The following is a 20462-nucleotide window of genomic DNA, read 5'->3' as shown; positions in this document are numbered from 1 at the left end:
TGCTCAGGCCTTGGCAGGGGCTGCCCAGGGAGGTTTGGAGTGCCCATCCCTGGAGGTGCCCAAGGAAGGCCTGGACGTGGCACTGAGTACCCTGGGCTGGGGACAAGGTGGGCATCGGGCACAGGGTGGACTCCATGGGCTGGGAGGACTTTTCCAATCTCAATGATTTTGGGATTAAGAGGAAAAACCAACAAACAGCAGCTTCCCCAAGAGTTCCTGATGTCCCCTGTGTGATGCTGCCTCGTGCAGCCGAGCAGGGCTGGCAGAGCAGGGTTTCACCAACTGGAACAACCATTAATTGGCTCTTGTGTTATCAGTGTTTCAAGGACCCTTCAAAGTGGAGTTGCTTGGAGGAGAAAATGCACCTGCTAGTGGAGCTGCTTTCTCCTCTCCTCTTCACCTTGACCAGGGTATTTTTAGCTGTATGGACAGACTTGCCAATACTTCCACCTTCAACTGTTTGCAAGGCAACTTCTGACAACCCCCAGTAATGAACACCCCGGCTCAAGAGAGGCAGCAGGAAAGGAATGATGGGCAAAAGCAACTTCCCAAAAGGCTTTTTCAGAATGTTGTGCCTTCAGTATTTTAGCTCCCCTTCTTCCCACAGATTCCCCTGCTCACAGAGAATTTAGTTTGCACTCGACTTCAGTACCCTCAGAGTTTGGCCTGAGGTTCTGCAAAAGAGCAGCTGTACCTCCACACACAAAGCACCTGATCACGCTGCCCGCTGCCTTTGCAGCAGCAAGTGCCACTCAGTGCCTCTGAGTCTCACAGATCTACTCATCTAAGTTCACTTGGCAGGGAATGGTCCAACACTGTCATCCGAGAAGGCAGAAAAACTCATTATTCCAACAAAACCTCATTATTCAAAGGCAACAGCGTCTCTTGGCTGTTCATCCCAGCAGGTAACGTGTCAGCATCTGCCAGATCAGTAAATACAGCCCTGGCTTCCATCAGAGCAGGAACAAGAGAGGCAGACATGCTTGTGAGGCACTGTTCTTACTCACTCACGTGCTGCTGGGCCCAGGAGTGCTTCATTAATTACTGCACAGCTCCCCTGTCACACAGAGCCTGAGCTGCCACCGCCCCAGGGCCCCCAGGACTCAGCTGAGTCCAACACAGTGCAAAGGCCCCCCGTGCTGTGAGCTCAGATCCCCTGGGATGGGTCAATCTTCCAGAAAAAAGCAGATTTCTCTGGAGCAGGAGGGTGACAGGGCTACCAAACTCCAGCTTTAATGTCCTTTATGGCCCTTTCAAGGGAGCCTCTGAGAGCCAGAGCAAAGGGACACAGCGGATTTACAACTCTTCCCTGGACTTCCAGCTTTCCTTCAGCAGCCTGTTTGCAGCGTAACCCCTTTGTTAGGAAATCTTCTCTTACTTGATCATCTCTCCATCTCTCACAGCACTTTATGTTCACAGCATTTGCTGTCCCATCTGACACATCCTGCTCTGGAAAACCGCTCAAATCTGCTGCACTTCCCACACCTGAAGGCCCAAACCATGGGAACACACTCCCAACATGCCCAGAACCCACTCCATGGTTCATCTAAAAGCCTCTCAAGTCTTCTGCTTCTGCAGAAAGTAGGAGCAGGTAAGGTGAGAAGGAAGAGGAAAGGTGTGGTGAGTCAGCAAAGTGCAGAAGGAAGAAAAAAGCCATTTAAAAGTCCATTCTTCAGTGTATACCTTTTCAGCCAAGGCCTTTAAGCTGTCCAGAAACCTCTGCCAGAAGTCCTTGAAGAGGGGTCTGTCAATCCTCCTCAGGCTCTCCTTGGTGCTGGCATCCACGCTGACATAGAGCTGGGTGACAGGCTCCAGCCTCCTGCAAAGGGAAAAGGGAATTGCTGCTTTCAGGAATCTGGTGCTTGACCTTGTGTTCTCCCACAACAGCAGCACCAGGAGCTGGACAGGATTCCCAGGGAAAACCACCAGAGCCCAGAGGTTCATGTCTGCCAAGTGACCACCATCAACAGCAAGGTGTTACAGCCTCAACAAACACCCCCCAGGGCTGAGAACTCACACACAGCCCTTGGCTGACAATGCCATGGTCATTCCTCACTGCACCAGGACACATTTCACTCCACTGGAGCTGTCACACATCGGGAAAGGCTTCCCAAAGGAAGGGGTTCAGGTGAGGCACAGAGAGGTTCTGCAATCCACAGAGCTCTGCCCTTTCTCCACCTTCTATTTGGCCCATGGGAAAACGTTCAACAGAAATGGACGGTGGGAGGAATTTCTCCATGGAAAGGGTGCTCAGGCCTTGGCAGGGGCTGCCCACGGAGGTTTGGAGTGCCCATCCCTGGAGGTGCCCAAGGAAGGGCTGGAGGTGGCACTCAGAGCTCTGGGCTGGGGACAAGGTGGGCATCAGGCACAGCTGGGACTGGATGATCCTGGAGGGCTTTTCCTACCTCAGGGATTCTGTGACTCTAAATTCAGCCCTGATTCAACCGGTTCCTACTGCTGGACATGCTGAACTCCCCTGGCCTGCAGCTGGATCATCAATGACATTTTTGAAGGGATCTCAAAGCTGTTTAGAAAATAAACCCACACACAAACCAGCACCGTGTTCTCCTTCCACTGCCAAGGCTCTTATTCCCCAGAAATCCTGGAGCAGAGCCTTTCTGGTCACACGTGCTGCTCACAGCACCTGGAGCCCAACACTGGGAACTTCTGAAGGGATTGAACCTCCTGTGCTGTGGGAAGAGCCCAGGTGGAGTCCGATCCCTTCCATAAATGCCAGGGGAAGGAAGGAGAAGCAGCAACACCACAGTCCATCAGCAGAAGGATCAAAGGGATTAGGAACAACCTAGAAAGGAGCTCCCTTAGAATCCCAGGATCATTGAGGCTGGAAAAGCCCTTTGAGGTCACCAAGCCCAGCCTGTGCCCAATCCCCACCTTGTCACCAGCCCAGGGCACTGAGTGCCACGTCCAGGCCTTCCCTGGGCACCTCCAGGGGTGGGGACAGACTTCCAGGATGGAGACAAACCCTTTCCCCTGCCAGAAGTGACAGAGCCAGTGAGGGTCACACAGCCACCCCTCATGGGGGCTGCAGCATGAACAACCACATCCCAATTTACCACAGAGCCCTCAACATTTGGGGACAGCATTTTGGGAGCGTTTTGTGGGAAGGCTGTAATGAGCAGGCACCAGTCCCAGCTTCATTTGGTTCTCTAGAGAAGATGAGAAGAAATCAGAAGCTATTGTTCAGCTGCCAAACAGTGCCACCTAAAAATACACTGACCCCTGCCCACCCCAAAGGTGACAGAGGGATGAGAACTGGCCAGAATGAGACTGAGCAGAGCTTTGTGTCTTAGAAAAATCCACTTAAAGTGGACGCTCAGCCAACCATCTGAGCACGTTCTCTCTGTGTGTATTTAGACAGCAAAATGAAATAACCCAGAACAAACGGAACATTTCAGGTTAAAATCTCAGTTTTGTAAACAAGTTTGTCTGGACTGGCAGCCCAAAGCCACAGACTCCAAAATGACCAAATGTTATGGGCCTAAGTGGATTGAAGTGCTCAGTTTCAAGGAATACTGAGCCAAACTCTTTCTCTACTCAGTGCTGTCTTTGCTTAATTAAAAGGGGCCCCAGTGAAGATGGAGCAGGTGCTTTTCAAAAGAAGGGCTGAGAAAAATCATCTCTTCTCAAGCCTAAGGACAGGCAGGAGCCAGACTCACTGTCAGCATGGGGGAAATGAAGGAATTAGAATTGGTCCCAGGCAATTTCAGCCCCACATTGCTCCAAATGGGGATGGTCCACAGGGCTCTGCACGGCTGGGAATCGAGCCAGGAGGAGCTGGGCACGTTCTGCCAAGGGGGAACAAGGAGAAGGGGCAGCCACGGGTGCAGTGAGAACAAGGACACAGACTGGTGCTCCTGGGACACAGCTCCAGTGCAGAACTAACAGCAAATCCAGCTGGATGGTACCAGGATGGATTTGGGGTGTGAATTTCCGAGCTAGCTCAGACACCTCAGGTGAAATGCAGGACACCAAATCCATGGCATTTACACATGGACTTGGGCAGAAATCCTGAGCTGAAATCTTCAGCTGAGCCGTGCCACTCAATGAATAAATTGATTTCAGGCCACCAGCCCTGAGGTGGCTTCACCAGGCAGGACAGAGCCCACAAGGGACAGGAACAGCAATATCAGAAATGAGCATTTGCTTGTGGGCATAATAATCTGCTCATTATCGCTATTATTATTGATCATAGTGCAAACCCACACACGAGGGTTGGTCACAGCCATGGGTCAGAGACAGGAGCCAGGTAAGGGTTCAATAGGAGCTCCCCTGGTGTAAAACCTCCCTCAGTTCCTTGTGAGCCTGGGGCAGGTGAAGCTGCAGCCCAAAGAGAGGAAGAGAGGAAGGCACAGGGGGCACCCGCTGGAGCCCCTGTCCTGAATCCAGCACCACCCCAGGCCACGCTGCCCTCTCCCTGAATGGGCTGGGTTGGGTTGGGTTGGGAGGGACCTTAAAGCCCATCCTACCATGGCAGGGACACCTCCCACTGTCCCAGGCTGCTCCCAGCCCCAATGTCCAGCCTGGCCTTGGCCACTGCCAGGGATCCAGGGGCAGCCCCAGCTGCTCTGGGCACCCTGTGCCAGGGCCTGCCCACCTTCCCAGGGAACAATTCCTTCCCCATATCCCATCCATCCCTGCCCTCTGGCAGTGGGGAGCCATTCCCTGTGTCCTGTCCCTCCAGCCCTTGTCCCCAGTCCCTCTCAGCTCTCTTGCACCAGAGGTCACCCTGCCTATTTCAGGCCAAACTTTTGGACTACAGCTCCTCTGCTGACAGCACAGAAGTGAGCTGGGTGCCTACTTCAGTTCCCATATTAAGCAGATCATCTGCTTTGATGAGCCAAAGATCAGTTGCAATTTTTAAGACAGCAAGACTAGCATTTTATCCCCTTCTTTTTTGTTTCTTTTTAAAAAGATTCAGCAGATCCGAAAAGTGCAGCTTCAAAATAGAGTGTGTGCTCTCTTTTTAAACTGCTATATTTAGGAAAGAGCAATTTCTATCTATCAGGCACATAATACATGACTTAAAGTAACTTGATTACACAATTATTCAATCATTTGGAATGCCTTTGTGGTGTGTAATTACTCACTCCCAAATTGCCTGCGCTCCCCCCTCAGTGCCGGATTCAGACCACGAGAAGGAGTGCAAAGGAAGCTCTCCCGGGAGCATTGGCACAGGAGGGAGCTGGAATGGGCTGGGTGACACAGCAAGGCCACCCTGCACGCAGCTCCCACGGCTCCAGGGCTGGACTTGCTGCTGTTCTGAGCTGCTGGGACTCTGAGGAGCCTCCAGCCTCCCTGGAGCTGCATTTCCCCACGCGCTGCCCTTCCTTGCTACACTTTGATAACAGCAGCCTGGATGCTCCAAAACATCAGAAAAAGGGATTCTTTACCTTTGTAAAGACTCTGAAAGAGTTCATTAAACTGTTTGGAAGATTTCACTCAAGTCCCTCTGAGGGAGGTTGAACGGAGCCCGCTTTGCTGATGAACATGTGCTTGTCACCTCTCCTCGTCCTGCTGGAGGTGCTGGGCCAGACAGAGCTTTGGGCTGAGCCTTCACAGCTGCTGCTCCGGAGTCAGAACAAAGATCAGCCCCACAAGGCAATGCCTGAGCTCAGTGCCCTGCTCTGGCTGACAGAGGGACTCCAGTTATCCCTGCCCCGGGCACAAAGCACAGCTCACCCACTGCTCCCCTCCTGCCACACCTTCACAGGTGCCACGTTCCATCCTCTCCACTTTCAGAAGTCATCACGGTTTGGTTAGTGGGTACAGAAAAGAAAATCAAACTGAGGGGCAGAAAGGGATGAGAAAGAGCATGGGGAGACTGAGGTTAAAATCAAACAGACCCTGAGGGGGCTTCTTCATCACTGGTGCTTTTGCAGAGCTGAGTCCGAGGGGCCACTAAAGGGGATAAGGACACAGGTCAGCACTCCAGTGTTCCAGATTAGGGCACGGGGCAGCACTCCAGTGTTTCAGCAGGAAGTTTAGCAGGGATTTCCTGCAGCTCTTACCTGATCTCCTCGGGGAACTGAGCGTTGGTGACCAGGAAGGTGGAGATGCCGTGCTGGTGCAGCAGCCTCACGAAGCGGTTGATCTGTGGGTACATGATGGGCTCCCCCACCAGGGACAGGGCACAGTGCTTCACCGTCAGGGCCTCCTCCAGGCGAGCTGCCTTCACTCCTGACACGCCTGCAAGGGGAGAACAGCCTTAAATCAACAGCGGATGGGCCCTGAGCAACCTGCTCTGGGGGAAGGTGGCCCTGCCCGAGGCAGGGGTTGGCACAAGAGGAGTTTTAAGGTCCCTTCCAACCCAAACCCTTCTGTGGCTCTGTAACAAATCCCCATCCCAAATATCTGTATCCAAAACACACCTGGCACAGGGAGGGCCAAGAAGAGCAGCTGGAGCCCTCCCGAAGCACAGGGGACACCAGGCCACAGGCAGGGCCCAGGAGCAGCTCCACAGCACCCAGAGAGCAGCAGCACCCAGAGCCTGGGGCCGGGAGTGCCCTGGGCACTGCTGAGAGCAATTTGCTGGTAACACCTGAGCCAAGCTTAATAAACACTTGAGCCAAGCTTTCCACTGCTGAGACCTGGGGGATGCTGGTGAATGCTGAGACGCAAACACGCAGGGCAGCTCAACGCCACTTCAAGCAGGTGTTAGAGAAGAAGCCCAGGTCATTGCTGCTGCTGGTCCCTGTGGGCCTCCAGGAGGAGCAGTCCCCAGAGGAGCCAGCACAACTCCCCAGGCACAGCAAGGGACCACACCCAGACTGCAAACACAGAGCATGCAGCTCCACAGAGGATGTGTTACACAGAAAACCCAGCACACGGCACGGTCCTGAGCAGCCAGAGACCTTCCAGAAGGAGAACACGAGGAGCTCAAACGCAGCGTCCATGTGCAAACAGCACATGAGTCCCATTCCTGATGCCCACGGGGGAGCTGGATGCTCCTCCAGCCCAGCCACACCTGACCAGGTGCTCAAGACCCCGGATGAAATCAGCTGCCTCCAAACAAGCTTTTGTTCCAAATCTGTCACTTCACATTTCCCTGATGTGCCTTGATGTACTTGAATCTTACCTGCGGCTTTAGATTGGGGGTTGGTCTGTTTTAAAGATAAAAAACAAAGCCTGGAGTGGGAATCCAGGTCCTCAGCTCCCCTCTCGTTGCTTTGACGCTGCAGTACAGAAAATTACAGCTCTGCTGCAAAGCCCAGATAAAAGAGGTGTTTGTGGATATTGCTCCAGCCTCACGTAGCAAAGCTGGTTTGGAATCAGAGCAGGGCTCTGTGCATTTTGAGGCAGCCAGGCTCAGTCCTGAGGAAGTGACAGGACTAATGGTTATTCCATAGAAACCTGACAGCACGAAATGAGAGCTTTATTGGAGAAGAAAGCGGCATCTCAAGCACACGCTGAGATTAAAGGACTAACTTTCATATTCCTAAAACTACTGCAAGTCAGTTTTGGAATTAATTAATTTCTCTCTCTCAGCATCTTGCATCTGGACTCTCATAATTACCCTGCCAGCTCTATAAGCAGACAGAACAAAATCCCAACATTCCCTAAAGTTTGAGCGGAACTTTCCCAAAACAGTTTACACCAAACCTGGCACCTCCACCCAGACGAGGGAGTGGTTTTGTGCCCAACCATTTGAGCACATGAATCACCAGCCAGGCAGGGATAAACTGCCGAGGATGAGCGTGTTCCAGGAGGGCATGGACTCTCCTGAATCCCTACGGCTCTGCTACTGAAATCAGCTCCCAGCAGAGCACACAGCCAAGCCCCTGTGGTCAGCTCCCTGGAAAAGCTGATTCCAGCTGCTCTCCCACTGCTCGGTTAACGTGGGAAAGGACAGCACCACCTGGCACAGCACCCTGGAGAGGCTGGGGGCTGACTCTGGTACCCCTTCCAAGGAGCTGAGCAGCACCACAAGAGCCTGGGACACTGGGGGATGAGGGCCCTGCTCTGTCCGTGGTTATCCATGGGCACTCCGAGGATTTCCTGGGACAGGTCATGCATTTCCATTTGGTTTCTTCCCTGTACTATCAGACTCCCACTCTCCCACTCCTGAGTTACGTTTCCATCCTGGGTGTGCCCTTTGCAAGGGCACAGAGATTTACAAGTCGCTCCCCAGAAAAATGTATCCATCAAACGAACTTCCCACCCTCGCTCCCTATCAGTGAGGAGTCTCTCCATCATTTACTCCAAGAGAGAATTATGGGGCTTTAATGGCTGTGCTCTCCACATCCAGCACAAACTGTGGCAACACTGCAGCAGCAGATGATTCATCACCACCCAGAGGCACCCAGAGTGTAGAGGGTTGTCCTGCAGAGTATCCTAAAGGATAAAGGGACACAAGAATTCTGTTCCTTCGAAGGAGATCTCCTTTGCACTGCAATGAATAAAGCACTGGCTGAGCTCAGCAGTGTCTCTGGCCCATGCAGTGGGTGTGGGGATGAACCTGCCTGCAAAGCTCTGGGACTGGCACTGCAAAGAGCAGCACCAATTTGTTCAAATGGCTCAGGGGGGCACCTGAGCACCACCCCCAGACACTCCAGCCCTGAGGGCTCCCTGGCTAAGACACTTCCCATGTTTTCATTCCCCAGAAGCCCAAACAGTCTGTTCTACCTCAGGGGCCAGGGTCTAAACACCTCAGCCCTGCTGGGACCCCTCTGGAGTCCCTGTGGGTGCCCAGCCAGTGCTGCAGCATCACAGACACGTTAACGTTGGGAAAGACCCTGGGATGGAGTCCAACCATTCCCCCAGCACTGCCAGGGCCACCACCACTGCCCCACGTCCCCAGGTGCCACATTCACAGGGCTGTTAAACCCCTCCAGGGACGGGGACTCAGCCCTGCCCTGGGCAGCTGTGCCAGGGCTGGGCACCCTTTCAGTGAAGAAATTCCTGCTGCTGCTGCCCACCCTGAGCCTGCCCTGGCCCAGCCTGAGGCCGTTCCCTCTCCTCCTGGCCCTGTTCCCTGGCAGCAGAGCCCGACCCCCCCGGCTGCCCCCTCCTGTCAGGGACTTGTGCAGAGCCACAAGGTCCCCCCTGAGCCTCCTTTGCTCCAGCCTGAGCCCCTTTCCAGCTCCCTCAGCCGCTCCTGGGGCTCCAGCCCCTTCCCAGCTCCGTTCCCTGCCCTGGACACGCTCCAGCCCCTCAGGGTCTTTCTTGCAGTGCCCAGGACTGGCGGTGCCCCAGCAGTGCCAGCTCAAGGGACAGAGCCCAGCCACAACCTGTCCTTCATTCCCCACAGCGACCTGGGTGCCCTCACTGCTCAACCACGTGGTTCCTGGGATTTTGCTGTCTTTTTTCTTTAAAACTCAATGCCAATAAACCCCCCTGCTCTCTGTGCAGAGCTGCTGGAGGAGCCAGTCCTGTTCCTGCCCAAGGCAGCTCCAGCCCTGGCACTGCCCACTGGGGACTCTGCTCGTGCCAGAGCTGAACCTTTCCCTGTCCCTGGCTCGCTCACACAGCTCCTGCTCAATTTGGCTTTCACTGCTTCCACCCTAACAGTATTTCCCCACACACCTCAGGGTAGAACGACATAAAACTCACTAAATGAACAGGAGCTCCTGGGCTTTTCTTACCGATTTTTCTTCTCCTTAATAAACCTTTGACTCACAGCACTCAGGACAGGAATGTTGCCATCTATCACTCTGCAGAAGCAAACCAGCTTTTCTTTTCCCAATCTGCTGCCAGTTCTGGTCCAGAGCTTTTCTTTTTCCTCCTTTCACAGTTCCAGGTCAAGGGTAACTGTGCTCAGGATGCAGAGGCACGTTTTGAGCAATATTTATGAATTTGGAAAACAAGCTCCAAAAAGAGAGAACTGGGATGTCCTGACAGGTCCCCTGACACTTCAGCAGTATTTCAGATGCTGAAAAGTCTATCCATAATCGTTCCCTCTCCTCAACCCCTTTGGGGATGACAGGAGGGTAAGGGAAGGAGAAGGCTCTTCCTTGGTCCAGGGTGATAATGGCTTTACTTGGGAGACTTGAAAGCCTCCAGGGCTGGAGGGTCCCCCCTCTCCAGGCCCCACCCTGGCTGAACAAGCTCACTTTGATGTGTAACGTGTCCCTCCCAAACAGAAACCAAGTCTGTGTCCCTTGTTCTGGGGACAGGGACAATCCCAGCACGGACCGAGCTGGGGTTGTGGATCTCCTGCAGAACCTCCCAGTGCTCAGAACCACAGAATCATTAACGCTGGGAAAAACATCCACGATCATCCAGTCCAAACACTTCCCAGCACTGCCAAGGCCACCAGTGACCCCTGTCCCCAGGTGCCACATCCACACGAATTCTGAACATTTCCAGGGATGGGGACTCAGCCCTGCCCTGGGCAGCTGTGCCAGGGCTGGGCAGCCTTTTCCAGGAAGAAATTTCCGCAATATCCACCCTGAGCCTGCCCTGGCCCAGCCTGAGGCCGTTCCCTCTCCTCCTGGCCCTGTTCCCTGGCAGCAGAGCCCGACCCCCCGGCTGCCCCCTCCTGTCAGGGACTTGTGCAGAGCCACAAGGTCCCCCCTGAGCCTCCTTTGCTCCAGCCTGAGCCCCTTTCCAGCTCCCTCAGCCGCTCCTGGGGCTCCAGCCCCTTCCATGCATCCATTGGCTCAACACTGATGTTTCTCCAGTTCCCCCTGAGGCAAAGCCCTGCCCTGAGTGCACCTGTCCCCTCCCCAAAACTCCCCTGCCAAGCTGCTGAGGGTGTTTCAGCCCCAGCACCCCTGGGGCAGCTGATGTTTGACATGGTGCCAAAGAAACCCCAGCAGTGAGGCTTCCCTGGAGCTGCTGCTCCAAACCAGGCACGTGAGGACAATGAAGCCCATGGGGCCCTACCCTGAGCTGTTTTTCCACCCATGATCCAACTGCAGACACTGAGACAGAGCAGCTCTGCTCTGCTGACAGAAGGGTTTTGTGCCTGACACATCCTGGGTCCATCGGATTCTCCTTGAGCACAGCCAGCCTGAACAATCGGGTTCCCAAAATGACAGACAAGGCCAGGGCTCATCTCACACGTTTTTATGGCTGTTCCATTGCATTCCTGCTGCTCACAGGCAGCTGGGAAGAGCAGAACCCTGGAGCTGTCCTGCCAAGCTGGCCAGCCCCGCCAGCACGCAGAGCTGACCTTGGCAGAGCAGCCAGATCATCACACTTGGGCAGTAAAACCCCCCAGCCTTCCCCATAGTACAGACACAGAATATCAAACTGCAGGAATTTCTGTGGGAAGCAAAGGGCAGTGCTTTGCAAAGGTGCTGTGGAACTGCAGCTTCAGTCACAACCACAGGTACTGAATAATTCCTGAAAATCAAAACCTGCTGGTTGCTGCTGTTTCATTGTTGATGAGACAAACACAGCCCAGAAGTTCCAGGGCTCACACAAAGCTGGGTATTAAGGCTGGCAGTTTATTTCCTGTCAGGTAAGAGGCTGATTGCTATTGCTTCCTACCTGCCCTCCCTTTTCCAGAGGAGCCAGGCTCCCCCATCACCCAGGCTGGCTTTAACCACTGTGGAAGGCTCTGCACACCAAGGGAAAGGATTTCACAACTACCAGGATGCACCAGAGGCAACTCCACTCCACTCCCTCCAGGCAGCAGCACACACTCAGGGGCTCAGAGTCATTTCATCAGACATTAAATGTGCCACAGAAGCTTCTTCTCCCCCATCTTTCTGATACCCCGAATCTCAGGCCTCCTTCCCAAAGGACCAGAACATTCTCACCTGTGTTTGGAAGATGCCACTGCTGGTTATGCTCTAAAAGCACCAGGGGTGGGGACAGAGCAGAAGTTACCTTTGAACTGCTTGATCATGTTCTGGTGGTTCTCAATGGCCTCCTGCAGGATCACCTCAGGCTGGTCCATCTTCCAGCGCCACTCGGTGCCCACGGGGTTTGTGTGGTGCCTGAGGGAAGAGGGGGCAGTCACTCACTGTCACTTGTAACCCACCTGGAGAAGTCACCTGCCACCTGCAGACTTGGCATCAACAATATTCAAAGCAACAAGAAATTCCCAGCAACCTCCTGCTGCTGCCCCAACCTCTGGCTGTCACCTTTGAACACCACTCTCACACCCCTCTCCCTCCAGGCTCTGCTCTCCCAGAAGGAAGAATAGACCTTGTGGATAATATTACACTTTATATGCCTATTTTGAAGCAGGGGTGAAAGGTTTCCACTATATATTATATATTCCTATATATATATATATATATATTTGGAATATATATAATTCCATAATAATGTCTGCAAAAACCTCTACGAAGAAAAGGAAACTGGTTCTGCCTCCTCTCTGCCCACAGCTCTGCAGAAGGAAGATCCCAGGCCATTTTTAGTTCAGTTTCAAAGGTACCAAGCACTACCTGAGGACAGGATTTGTTTCCACCCCGACCTTTGTGGGGTACCAGGACAGAGGACGGCAGGCTCCTCCAAACTCCCAGAAGAGAGCAGGAAGCCTGTGCTATACCAGGGATGCATTCCCAATGGATCTGGGTCATCTCCCAGATTTTAATCCCCCTGAGCCACGCAGATTGCAGGGGAAAATCACAGAATTGAGGAACAGCTGGGTCACACTGGGTTGGGAAGCCAACCTTGCCTGGAAAGGATCACTGTCCCCATCTCTGTTTTCTTGGAAACCAGCAAAAGCCAGTCCAGGTAAATCCACCCAGGCACCTGGAAGATCCACGGAGTTCCTCCCCATTTCTTACTTTATTAGCATGAGAGGATCATCCAGCCCTTCAATATCATCCTAGGGAAGTCAATGAAATTCTGTGTTTTCACCTCCTCCTTCTCTCTCCACCTTTTCCTGCTTCATCCCAAAATATGCTCCAGAAGTCCCTCCACTTTCTCCCTACCACTCCCACAGCACAGTTCATTACGAGCAGCACACTGGGCGGGGTCTTTCACAAAAGCTCTCAGCTTTTAACTCAGCTCTGGACAGGAGAACACCACCAAGCAAATACACTCCTGACACTCAGCTTTCCAGCCAGGTGAGCTCTGCTTCCTGCAGCCCTCTCCATCACCCCTGAGCCAGCCCTGGGGACAACTGGAAGGTTACAGCTGCACTCAGCCTTCCAGCTACAGGGGATCAGGACAAGACTCCCAGCATGTAACTGAGGGAGAAAGGACAGGGAAGCACCTTCCCAGAATGAAGGGGCTGGTCCAGTCCTTACCAGGGACAAGCAAAAGGCTCCCACTGACCTCTGGACAAGGGGGAATGGATTCAAACCAAAAGAGAGGAGGTTTGGGATGGATATCAGGAAAAAAATTCCTCCCTGTGAGGGTGGGCAGGCCCTGGCACAGGGTGCCCAGAGAAGCTGTGGCTGCCCCTGGATCCCTGGCAGTGCCCAAGGCCAGGCTGGAGCAGCCTGGGATAGGGGAAGGGGTCCCTGCCCATGTCAGGGGGTTGACCTTGATGACCTCTAAGGTCCCTTCCAACCCAAACCAGTCTGGGATTCTGGGATTCTCCAAGTGAGAAACACCTGCAGCTGCACCCTCTGACAGTGCTAAAACACAAACTCCAAACCCAGGCTCAGTAAAATCAGCCTTTTCACCCAAACATTTCTTCATCCACTTCAAGAGCAAAGGTTCAAACACTGCTCTCAAACTTTACCACCTCAAGGATCCTTTAAGCCAAAGCAGCTTTTTGAATTTCCCCTTTATTTCCGCATCTGGCAACACAGAAAGTTTTCTGAATGTCAGCTATAAAAGGCATTTATAAAACTCTTACATGTTTAACTGCAAAACTTGTACCTTGTATATTTAATAGGGCCAGCTGGCAGGAAATCAATAGGCTCTGGGTGCACCCTGGACAGCGATTAGTGTCCAACAGGCCCTGCATTCTTAACACATCCAACTCTTTAATAAACACACCAGGTCAAGTCTACAGAGCTGCTTATCTGGCAAAAAGGAGGTTCTCTGCTAAGAGGAGGACAAAGGAGCAATGTCTTGGGTTCGGGAGATTGGTCCCCAGCCCCCAGCACACACAGAATTCCAGTGTCACCTTCCCATCCCCTCCCATCACCCACCTCACCGGCTACACCAGTCTTGAGCAGGAATTTGTGTTGGGGATTCATTCCTTCCTTCCTTGCCAAAATAACCCAAGTAAAATGAAACCTCGCCCAAACCCCCTCAGGGCAGAAAACCTTGGTCCTAGCAGAGATTCCAGGTGTGAAACAGGTTTGGTTTGCGCCTTCAGAGACACCTCAGTGCCACAGCCCCACGGACTGCACGGAACACAATGGGAAGCTCCTGCTGGCTCCCCTGGAACCTCCCCAGCCTGCCTCCCATCCCGCTTCCCCTGCAGTCTCGGCACACCTCCGATCCACCAGGACTATGGGACAGCATTCCCTGAGTCCCTGGCACCCCTGGGAGCCCTGTGAAGGTGCAGCTCCCCAGGGGCTGTGTTGTGCCTCCCCAGTTGCTTGGGGACTATTTTAATAAATCAGCTTTTGCTTCATCCATTCTGCAGATGGTTATTAAGGAGCTCTGAGGGCAGATGCAGCTCAGGGATAAAATATCATTTACTGCAGTGATCGACTGCCCCAGGGTGATGCCTGGTGGGGAACAGGAAGGTGAGGAAGTGCTGGTGACAGTGACATGAGAGGACAGAGCACATCATTCCCAGGGAGGGCAGGAGCAGAATAAAAATCAGAAGAATTCAAGAAGCAGGCTCAGTGAACCCTGAGAGCCAGCAGGGGAGATGCCAGAGGAGAAGAGCTGAAGGGAAAAGAAGTTCAGGAGAACTGGCAGTTTTGGAAGCCCTATTAAGGCAGAAGTGCAAACTGCAGCAATAAAAAGCAGAGACAGAACAACAAAATCAATCTGCTCCTCTGCAGCCTTGTGAGCCTCCAGCTGCAAACAAAGGGAGGAGCACAGAAACTCAGGGCCATCCGCAGAAAGGGGAAGGCAAAACATCAGACATGACCAGGAAAGGACACACGGAAGAGATCCCAAGGACCTTCCCTGGAATGAGGGGAGGAGGGAGACCACAAAAAAGGCTTGGCCAACGCACAAGCCAAGCATGTTTGATGTTCCTGCTGGTACAGTCTGAAGCTGGCTGTACCTTCTCTTCTGCACCTCCTGAGAGCCACAGGAGGAGCCCAGACTGGCCTGGGAAGAGACCAGGACTGAGATGCTGAATTTGAACAAAATGTTTTCCCTAGGATGGGTAAAGTCTCCCTAGAGCAGGCTGGATAAATGGGCTGACAGGATCAGAGGGTGCCAGGGGTGGCTCAGACTGGACATTAAGTGGAGTTTCTTCATGGAAAGGGTGGTCACAGGGCACGGGTGGAGAGGTTTAGAAGCCCCATGGATGTGGCACTTGAGGACACAGTCTGGTGGCCTTGGCACTGCTGGGGGAACAACTGCACTCAAGGATCTTAGAGGGCTTTTCCAACCAGAAGAATTCTGTGATTTTCTTCCCATTGAAACCTTAAAGATGGAAGATGCCCCATGCTGAAAAACTCCATCCCAGCTCTGAGATGCTCCCTTTTTTAAGAGCAGAGTCTCCTGAATGGCAGGTGATGCTCAATGTCCTGTGCTTGTGTCCACCCATCCCACCCCTGCTCAGCACAGCTTCCCAGACTATTCCAAAACTCACCTGGATGCCAAAATGTGCAAGTTCACTTTCTAAGCCCCCAGTCACTGCCCCACATCAGTGACTGCTGGACCTGGCACTAACCCTGCAGGGACAACCAAGGCCCAGCGAGGACATTTCACAGCCCATAATCTGTTTATATTCACCATAAATTGCCATAAATTTGGGAGCTGACTGTAACAAGTACCAGAACCTTCAAGAAGTCCAAGTCCAGGACAACGCAAAGTGCTATAAAATGAAAATTAGAGATTTCAATCCCACACATGAACATTTTCTGCTAGAAATGCCTCAGATGACAGAGCTGACAGAGTAGCACATAAAGGCACCAAGGCTTTTTTTACCAGTCATGGGCACATTCTCTGTTGTCCCTCACTCCATTTGTTTGGTTATTTCAAGAGGACCTGGCAGACAGACAGGCCCAAAACTCAACAAACCAGTGAAGAACCCAGTGAGGGATGAACCTTGGTCACAACAGATCCCTTCAGGGAACAAACCCATCACCAAACTGAAACCCTGGGAGGGGAGAGCAGCAGCTGAGCAGAACCAGGACTGGTGGCTGGACATGCACAGAGACTCTCTGAGCTTCCAGGCTCAGCTTCCAGGTGTTACAAACCTGCACTGGCCACTCCTTTGATATCAATAACCCCCATTTCCCTCAAGAATTTACCCCCTGGAATCAAGTTAGTTACTGAGGAGAAGCTTTTGTTTTCATCTGTTTTCAGTTTCTTCTTAATTTTTTAAAGACCTTAAGCATTTCTCCTGCGAGAGATTATTAATTTTTAATCTCTGTATTTTGCAGGGCTTACTGTGATGCCTGGCTTTCGGCCACCCACAGATTTAGTGTCTGAACACAACTTCAGCTGCTGTCTACGAGCAAAACCTGAAACCTCCAAGCACAGGTACAAACATTAAAGTTACAGCAGAAGAAATACGAGCCAATTTCTTCATAGGATATTTCACTCTGTCTGGTTTGCCTCCTCCTCAGATACAAAAGTAATAAACCCTATTAATTTAAATCTTATTTAGCTGTTCCATCTCTCCACAATAATTGATTGGGCTTTGGACACTGAGCCAAAAGCCCTCATCAAATCAGGCCTGCCTGGTGCCTGTGCTGCAGGGAGGTGTCACAGAGCTCCGAACCCACACTTGCTCTAATTGATTAAAAGATTTGGTCACTTGCACATTTCCATTTAGGCAATTAAGCTAAAGAGACACAGCCCCAGTGAGAGCAGCTGGGAGCAGGGATAGAGAGTGAGACTCCCTTGGAGGGCAGGATTATGACTGGGGATGCTGCAGGAATTGAGGTGTGGGGTGTCCCCCTCAATGCTTTTGATGGAACAGCCTCAGTGCTGCCTGGGGGGGACACCAAACAATCCACCTTGGAGAATCCTGGAATATCCTGAGCTGGAAGGGACCACAGGGATCACCCAGCCCAGCCCCTGGCCCTGCCCAGACACCCCAACAACCCCACCCTGGGCATCCCTGGCAGCGCTGTCCCAACGCTCCTGGAGCTCTGGCAGCCTTGGGGCCGTGCCCATTCCCTGGGGAGCCTGGGCAGTGCCTTTCCCTGAGATCCAACCTGACACAGCTCCAGCCATTCCCATCTCCCAGGTGGCTTTTTCTGTCCCCACAAAAAGCTGCCATGCAATCCTGCATCCCCAACCTCTCTGAAGGGGACAGGCAGGGAGCCAGTGAGGAGGCCCTGGAAGCTGAGACAGGTCCCAGGGACAAGGGGGCGAAGGAAAGCATCCAGTGCAGAGTGAAGGCACATCTCTGACAACAACACCTAATTTTCTGAGGGTGTTTGGATACTGGCTCCACCCATGAGCTCAGTGGAAGGTGTCCTGCCCACAGCAGGGGTTGGAACTGATGCCCTTTAAGGCCCCAACCCAAACCCCTCTGTGATTCCATCATTACTGGTTTGGGGCCAAAATGTGTGAGCCAGGACCAGCCAACTGCAATGACATCCAATTCCCAGGGAAAGCAGCTGAACTGCAGCATTTCTTGCCAAAGCGAGCAAGAGAAAACAAACAGGCTCCTTGGCCTTTCCTTCGGGGATCCGGGGGGAGCTCGGTGCTTGTGCACTTGGAAACACTGGCGGAGTCTACAAATGTCAAAATCCTGAAAGAAGAGATCAAGAAGAAAGAATCCCAGCAACCTTATCTGCAAGGCAGCATGCAGAGCTGCACGAGGAGCCCAGCACAAAACCTGTGTGAAAAACATTCTGCCAGCAGATCAGTGCTTCACGTGTCTGCAGCGCACAGATGGCACCTGCTGCTCCAGAGCTGCCTTGTTTATCCTGCCCAGCCACCAGGGCCTGCAGCTCCTCTTCAGTCTCACATGCTGAACAACCTGCAAGGTGTGGGGGGCTTAAAACAGAGGCCTGACTGCAGGGTTTGGGAGCTAGGCTGGCACAGGATCAGCAGGGATTGGGTGTGGGAAGGAGGGAGGGAAGATCCCCCTCACAGCCACACAAAAGCTGCAGCAGCCCAGGCACAGGAGCTGGAAAAGTCACCAAAAAGAAACCTTTTCAAGTCAAGCTTAAGGTCCTGGGATGAACCTCAAATTAGGCCTTACATCTTCCAACTTAAACTTTCCAGCTTCCAGGGGAGGCCTGAAGACAGCCAGCTGCATTCCACATGGGAGAGTCCAACACCTGCCACCCCCCTTCCCACAGGAGGGAAATGAATGACTCAATACTGAAACTCTGAGCACAGTGCCCTGGGAAGCTGCTTCCTCGCACTCAGGTTGCAGCCATCAGGAAAATCAGCATTGTAGCACTCGTTCTCATCAGGCAGAGCCCTCTGAAGTGACAGGTGACAGCGACAGCATGACGAGTTAGAGACACACGGAATGGTGCCAGCTTCTCTGGGTCTCTGCACTAATGGACTGATTTATCAATTATTGATAAATCTGTACTATCTCATTTATCAGTTTCTGCACTCTCCAGTTCACACTTGCTGGACTTCTGTGATTCAGCCTATTCCACATCCAGGCTGCCAGAAAACCCTGAGTGAGGGCATCTGGAAGAGAAACTGGGAAATGCTCTGTGGAGCAGAGCTGGGAACACAGCCCCTCATCCTGACCATGCTCCTGTTTGCTGTTTAGGATGTGCCCTGTGTGTGGGGACAGAGGGACAGAGGGCCACATCCCTCCCAGCACAGTCCCACTGCAGGACTCAATGCACCCCCACACAGAAACAGAGATGAACAGAAGGTTTTCCTTCCCAGGCACTGCCTGCTCTGAAGCAAAGCAGAAGCTGCACATGAAATGTGCCATTTGCTGCCTCCTTCCCAGCCAGGATCTGAGGAAAGCCCACCCAGAGCACCAGTGGTCACTTTGGAAAAGACTCCCAAATGCAAACCCCACAGGATGCCCAGTGTCCAGTGCTCACATTTAACTTGGGACACAGCTTTCAAGGACCCTCAAAGTTTGGGCAGCCCTTTAAATGCTCCCATGAAATACCTGCATTATTAAAATCCGAGGACTGTGAAAGACAGAAAGAGGCACTCAGAGGAATCTGGCTGGTTTTGCATGGAAATGTTATCACAGAATCCCAGAATGGTTTGGGTGGGAAGGTACCTTCAAGCCCATCACACTCCACCCCCCTGCCATGGCAGGGACACCTTCCACTGTCCCAGGCTGCTCAGGGATTACTCACTGGGATGCTGGACACGCAGGCTGGGGGATGGAATGGGTGTTGTTGGCAGCCTGGGGTAAGGCACAAGTCCCAGAGGAAGTACAGCTCGCATGGGACGATTTAGCAGGGTGGAAAACAAAAGAGCTCAAAGCACAACCTCCATGTCCTCCCACTCCAGGCGCTCTCACGTCACTGCTGGCATTTCTGCTGAGCCTCAGCCTCTCTTCCCAATCCCACCCTGCACTCCCCCAGCCTGGCACACACCTCCCTTGGAAGCCCAGGCAGGAGTGAGTGAGGAGTGCTGGAGCTGCTCAAACCAGCACAGCTCCTTTCCTTCAGGGATTAACCCCAAAGTCAGTCCTCTGAGAAAAGGGGATACTCTCCTGACCAAAATGGGGAGCCATTGAGTTGAGGACAGGTTGTCCAGCCTGGAGCAAAGGAGGCTCAGGGGGGACCTTGTGGCTCTGCACAAGTCCCTGACAGGAGGGGGCAGCCGGGGGGGTCGGGCTCTGCTCCCAGGAACAGGGACAGGAGGAGAGGGAACGGCCTCAGGCCGGGCCAGGGGAGGCTCAGGGTGGACAGCAGCAGGAATTTCTCCATGGAAAGGGTGCTCAGGCCTTGGCAGGGGCTGCCCAGGGAGGTTTGGAGTGCCCATCCCTGGAGGTGCCCAAGGAAGGGCTGGAGGTGGCACTCAGAGCTCTGGGCTGGGGACAAGGTGGGGATCAGGCACAGGGTGGACTCAGTGATCCTGGAGGACTTTCCCTATCTCAGTGATGCTGGGATTTATCAGCTGCTGGTTTAGGAAGGCAACAGTTACTGAGTCACCACTTTTCACTTGTTCAGAGCAATGGAATTGGTGGGGGTGAAGGTACTTTAAATATGGAAAATGGTCCCATTTCCAGAGACGCTGCCACTGCTCAGCACCTCGGGGGGTTCACACAACACCGCCCAGCCCACGCTCTCCAGAGCACAGCTGGAGCTGGCTCAGGGACAGCTGCCGTGTCCCACAGAGCCCCCACCCCGGAGCCACAGCCCACGGGTGCCTTACCTCCAGCAGAAGACACACTTGTTGGCACAGGCCAGGCTGGGGGTGGCCTCCATGCAGCGGTGGCTCTCGATGCCATAGAAGGTGTGCTTGTAGCAGCCCCCGCGGCCCCGCAGCATCGACTGAGGCAGGGAAACACACACCAGGAGAGTTAGAAACCCATCAGGGACCAGACTGAGGGC

General features: G+C 53.2%; 1 protein-coding gene across 1 annotated transcript in view; it reads right to left on the bottom strand.

Annotated features, from left to right (window-relative positions):
- Positions 1–20462, bottom strand: part of LOC121663842 (S-adenosyl-L-methionine-dependent tRNA 4-demethylwyosine synthase TYW1-like) — a 79084-nt gene that overhangs the window by 26868 nt on the left and 31754 nt on the right. Inside the window, 5 exon segments of the mRNA XM_042026580.1 lie at positions 1684–1819; positions 6030–6207; positions 11797–11906; positions 20284–20351; positions 20353–20402. Of these exon segments, the coding sequence (XP_041882514.1) occupies positions 1684–1819; positions 6030–6207; positions 11797–11906; positions 20284–20351; positions 20353–20402 (542 nt within the window).

Source organism: Corvus kubaryi, unplaced genomic scaffold (genome assembly GCF_017639235.1).
Source record: "Corvus kubaryi isolate FWS band 111438036 unplaced genomic scaffold, C.kubaryi_AGA036_p1.0 37284, whole genome shotgun sequence".
NCBI lineage: Eukaryota > Metazoa > Chordata > Aves > Passeriformes > Corvidae > Corvus > Corvus kubaryi.
This window is presented reverse-complemented; position numbering and strand designations above follow the sequence as displayed.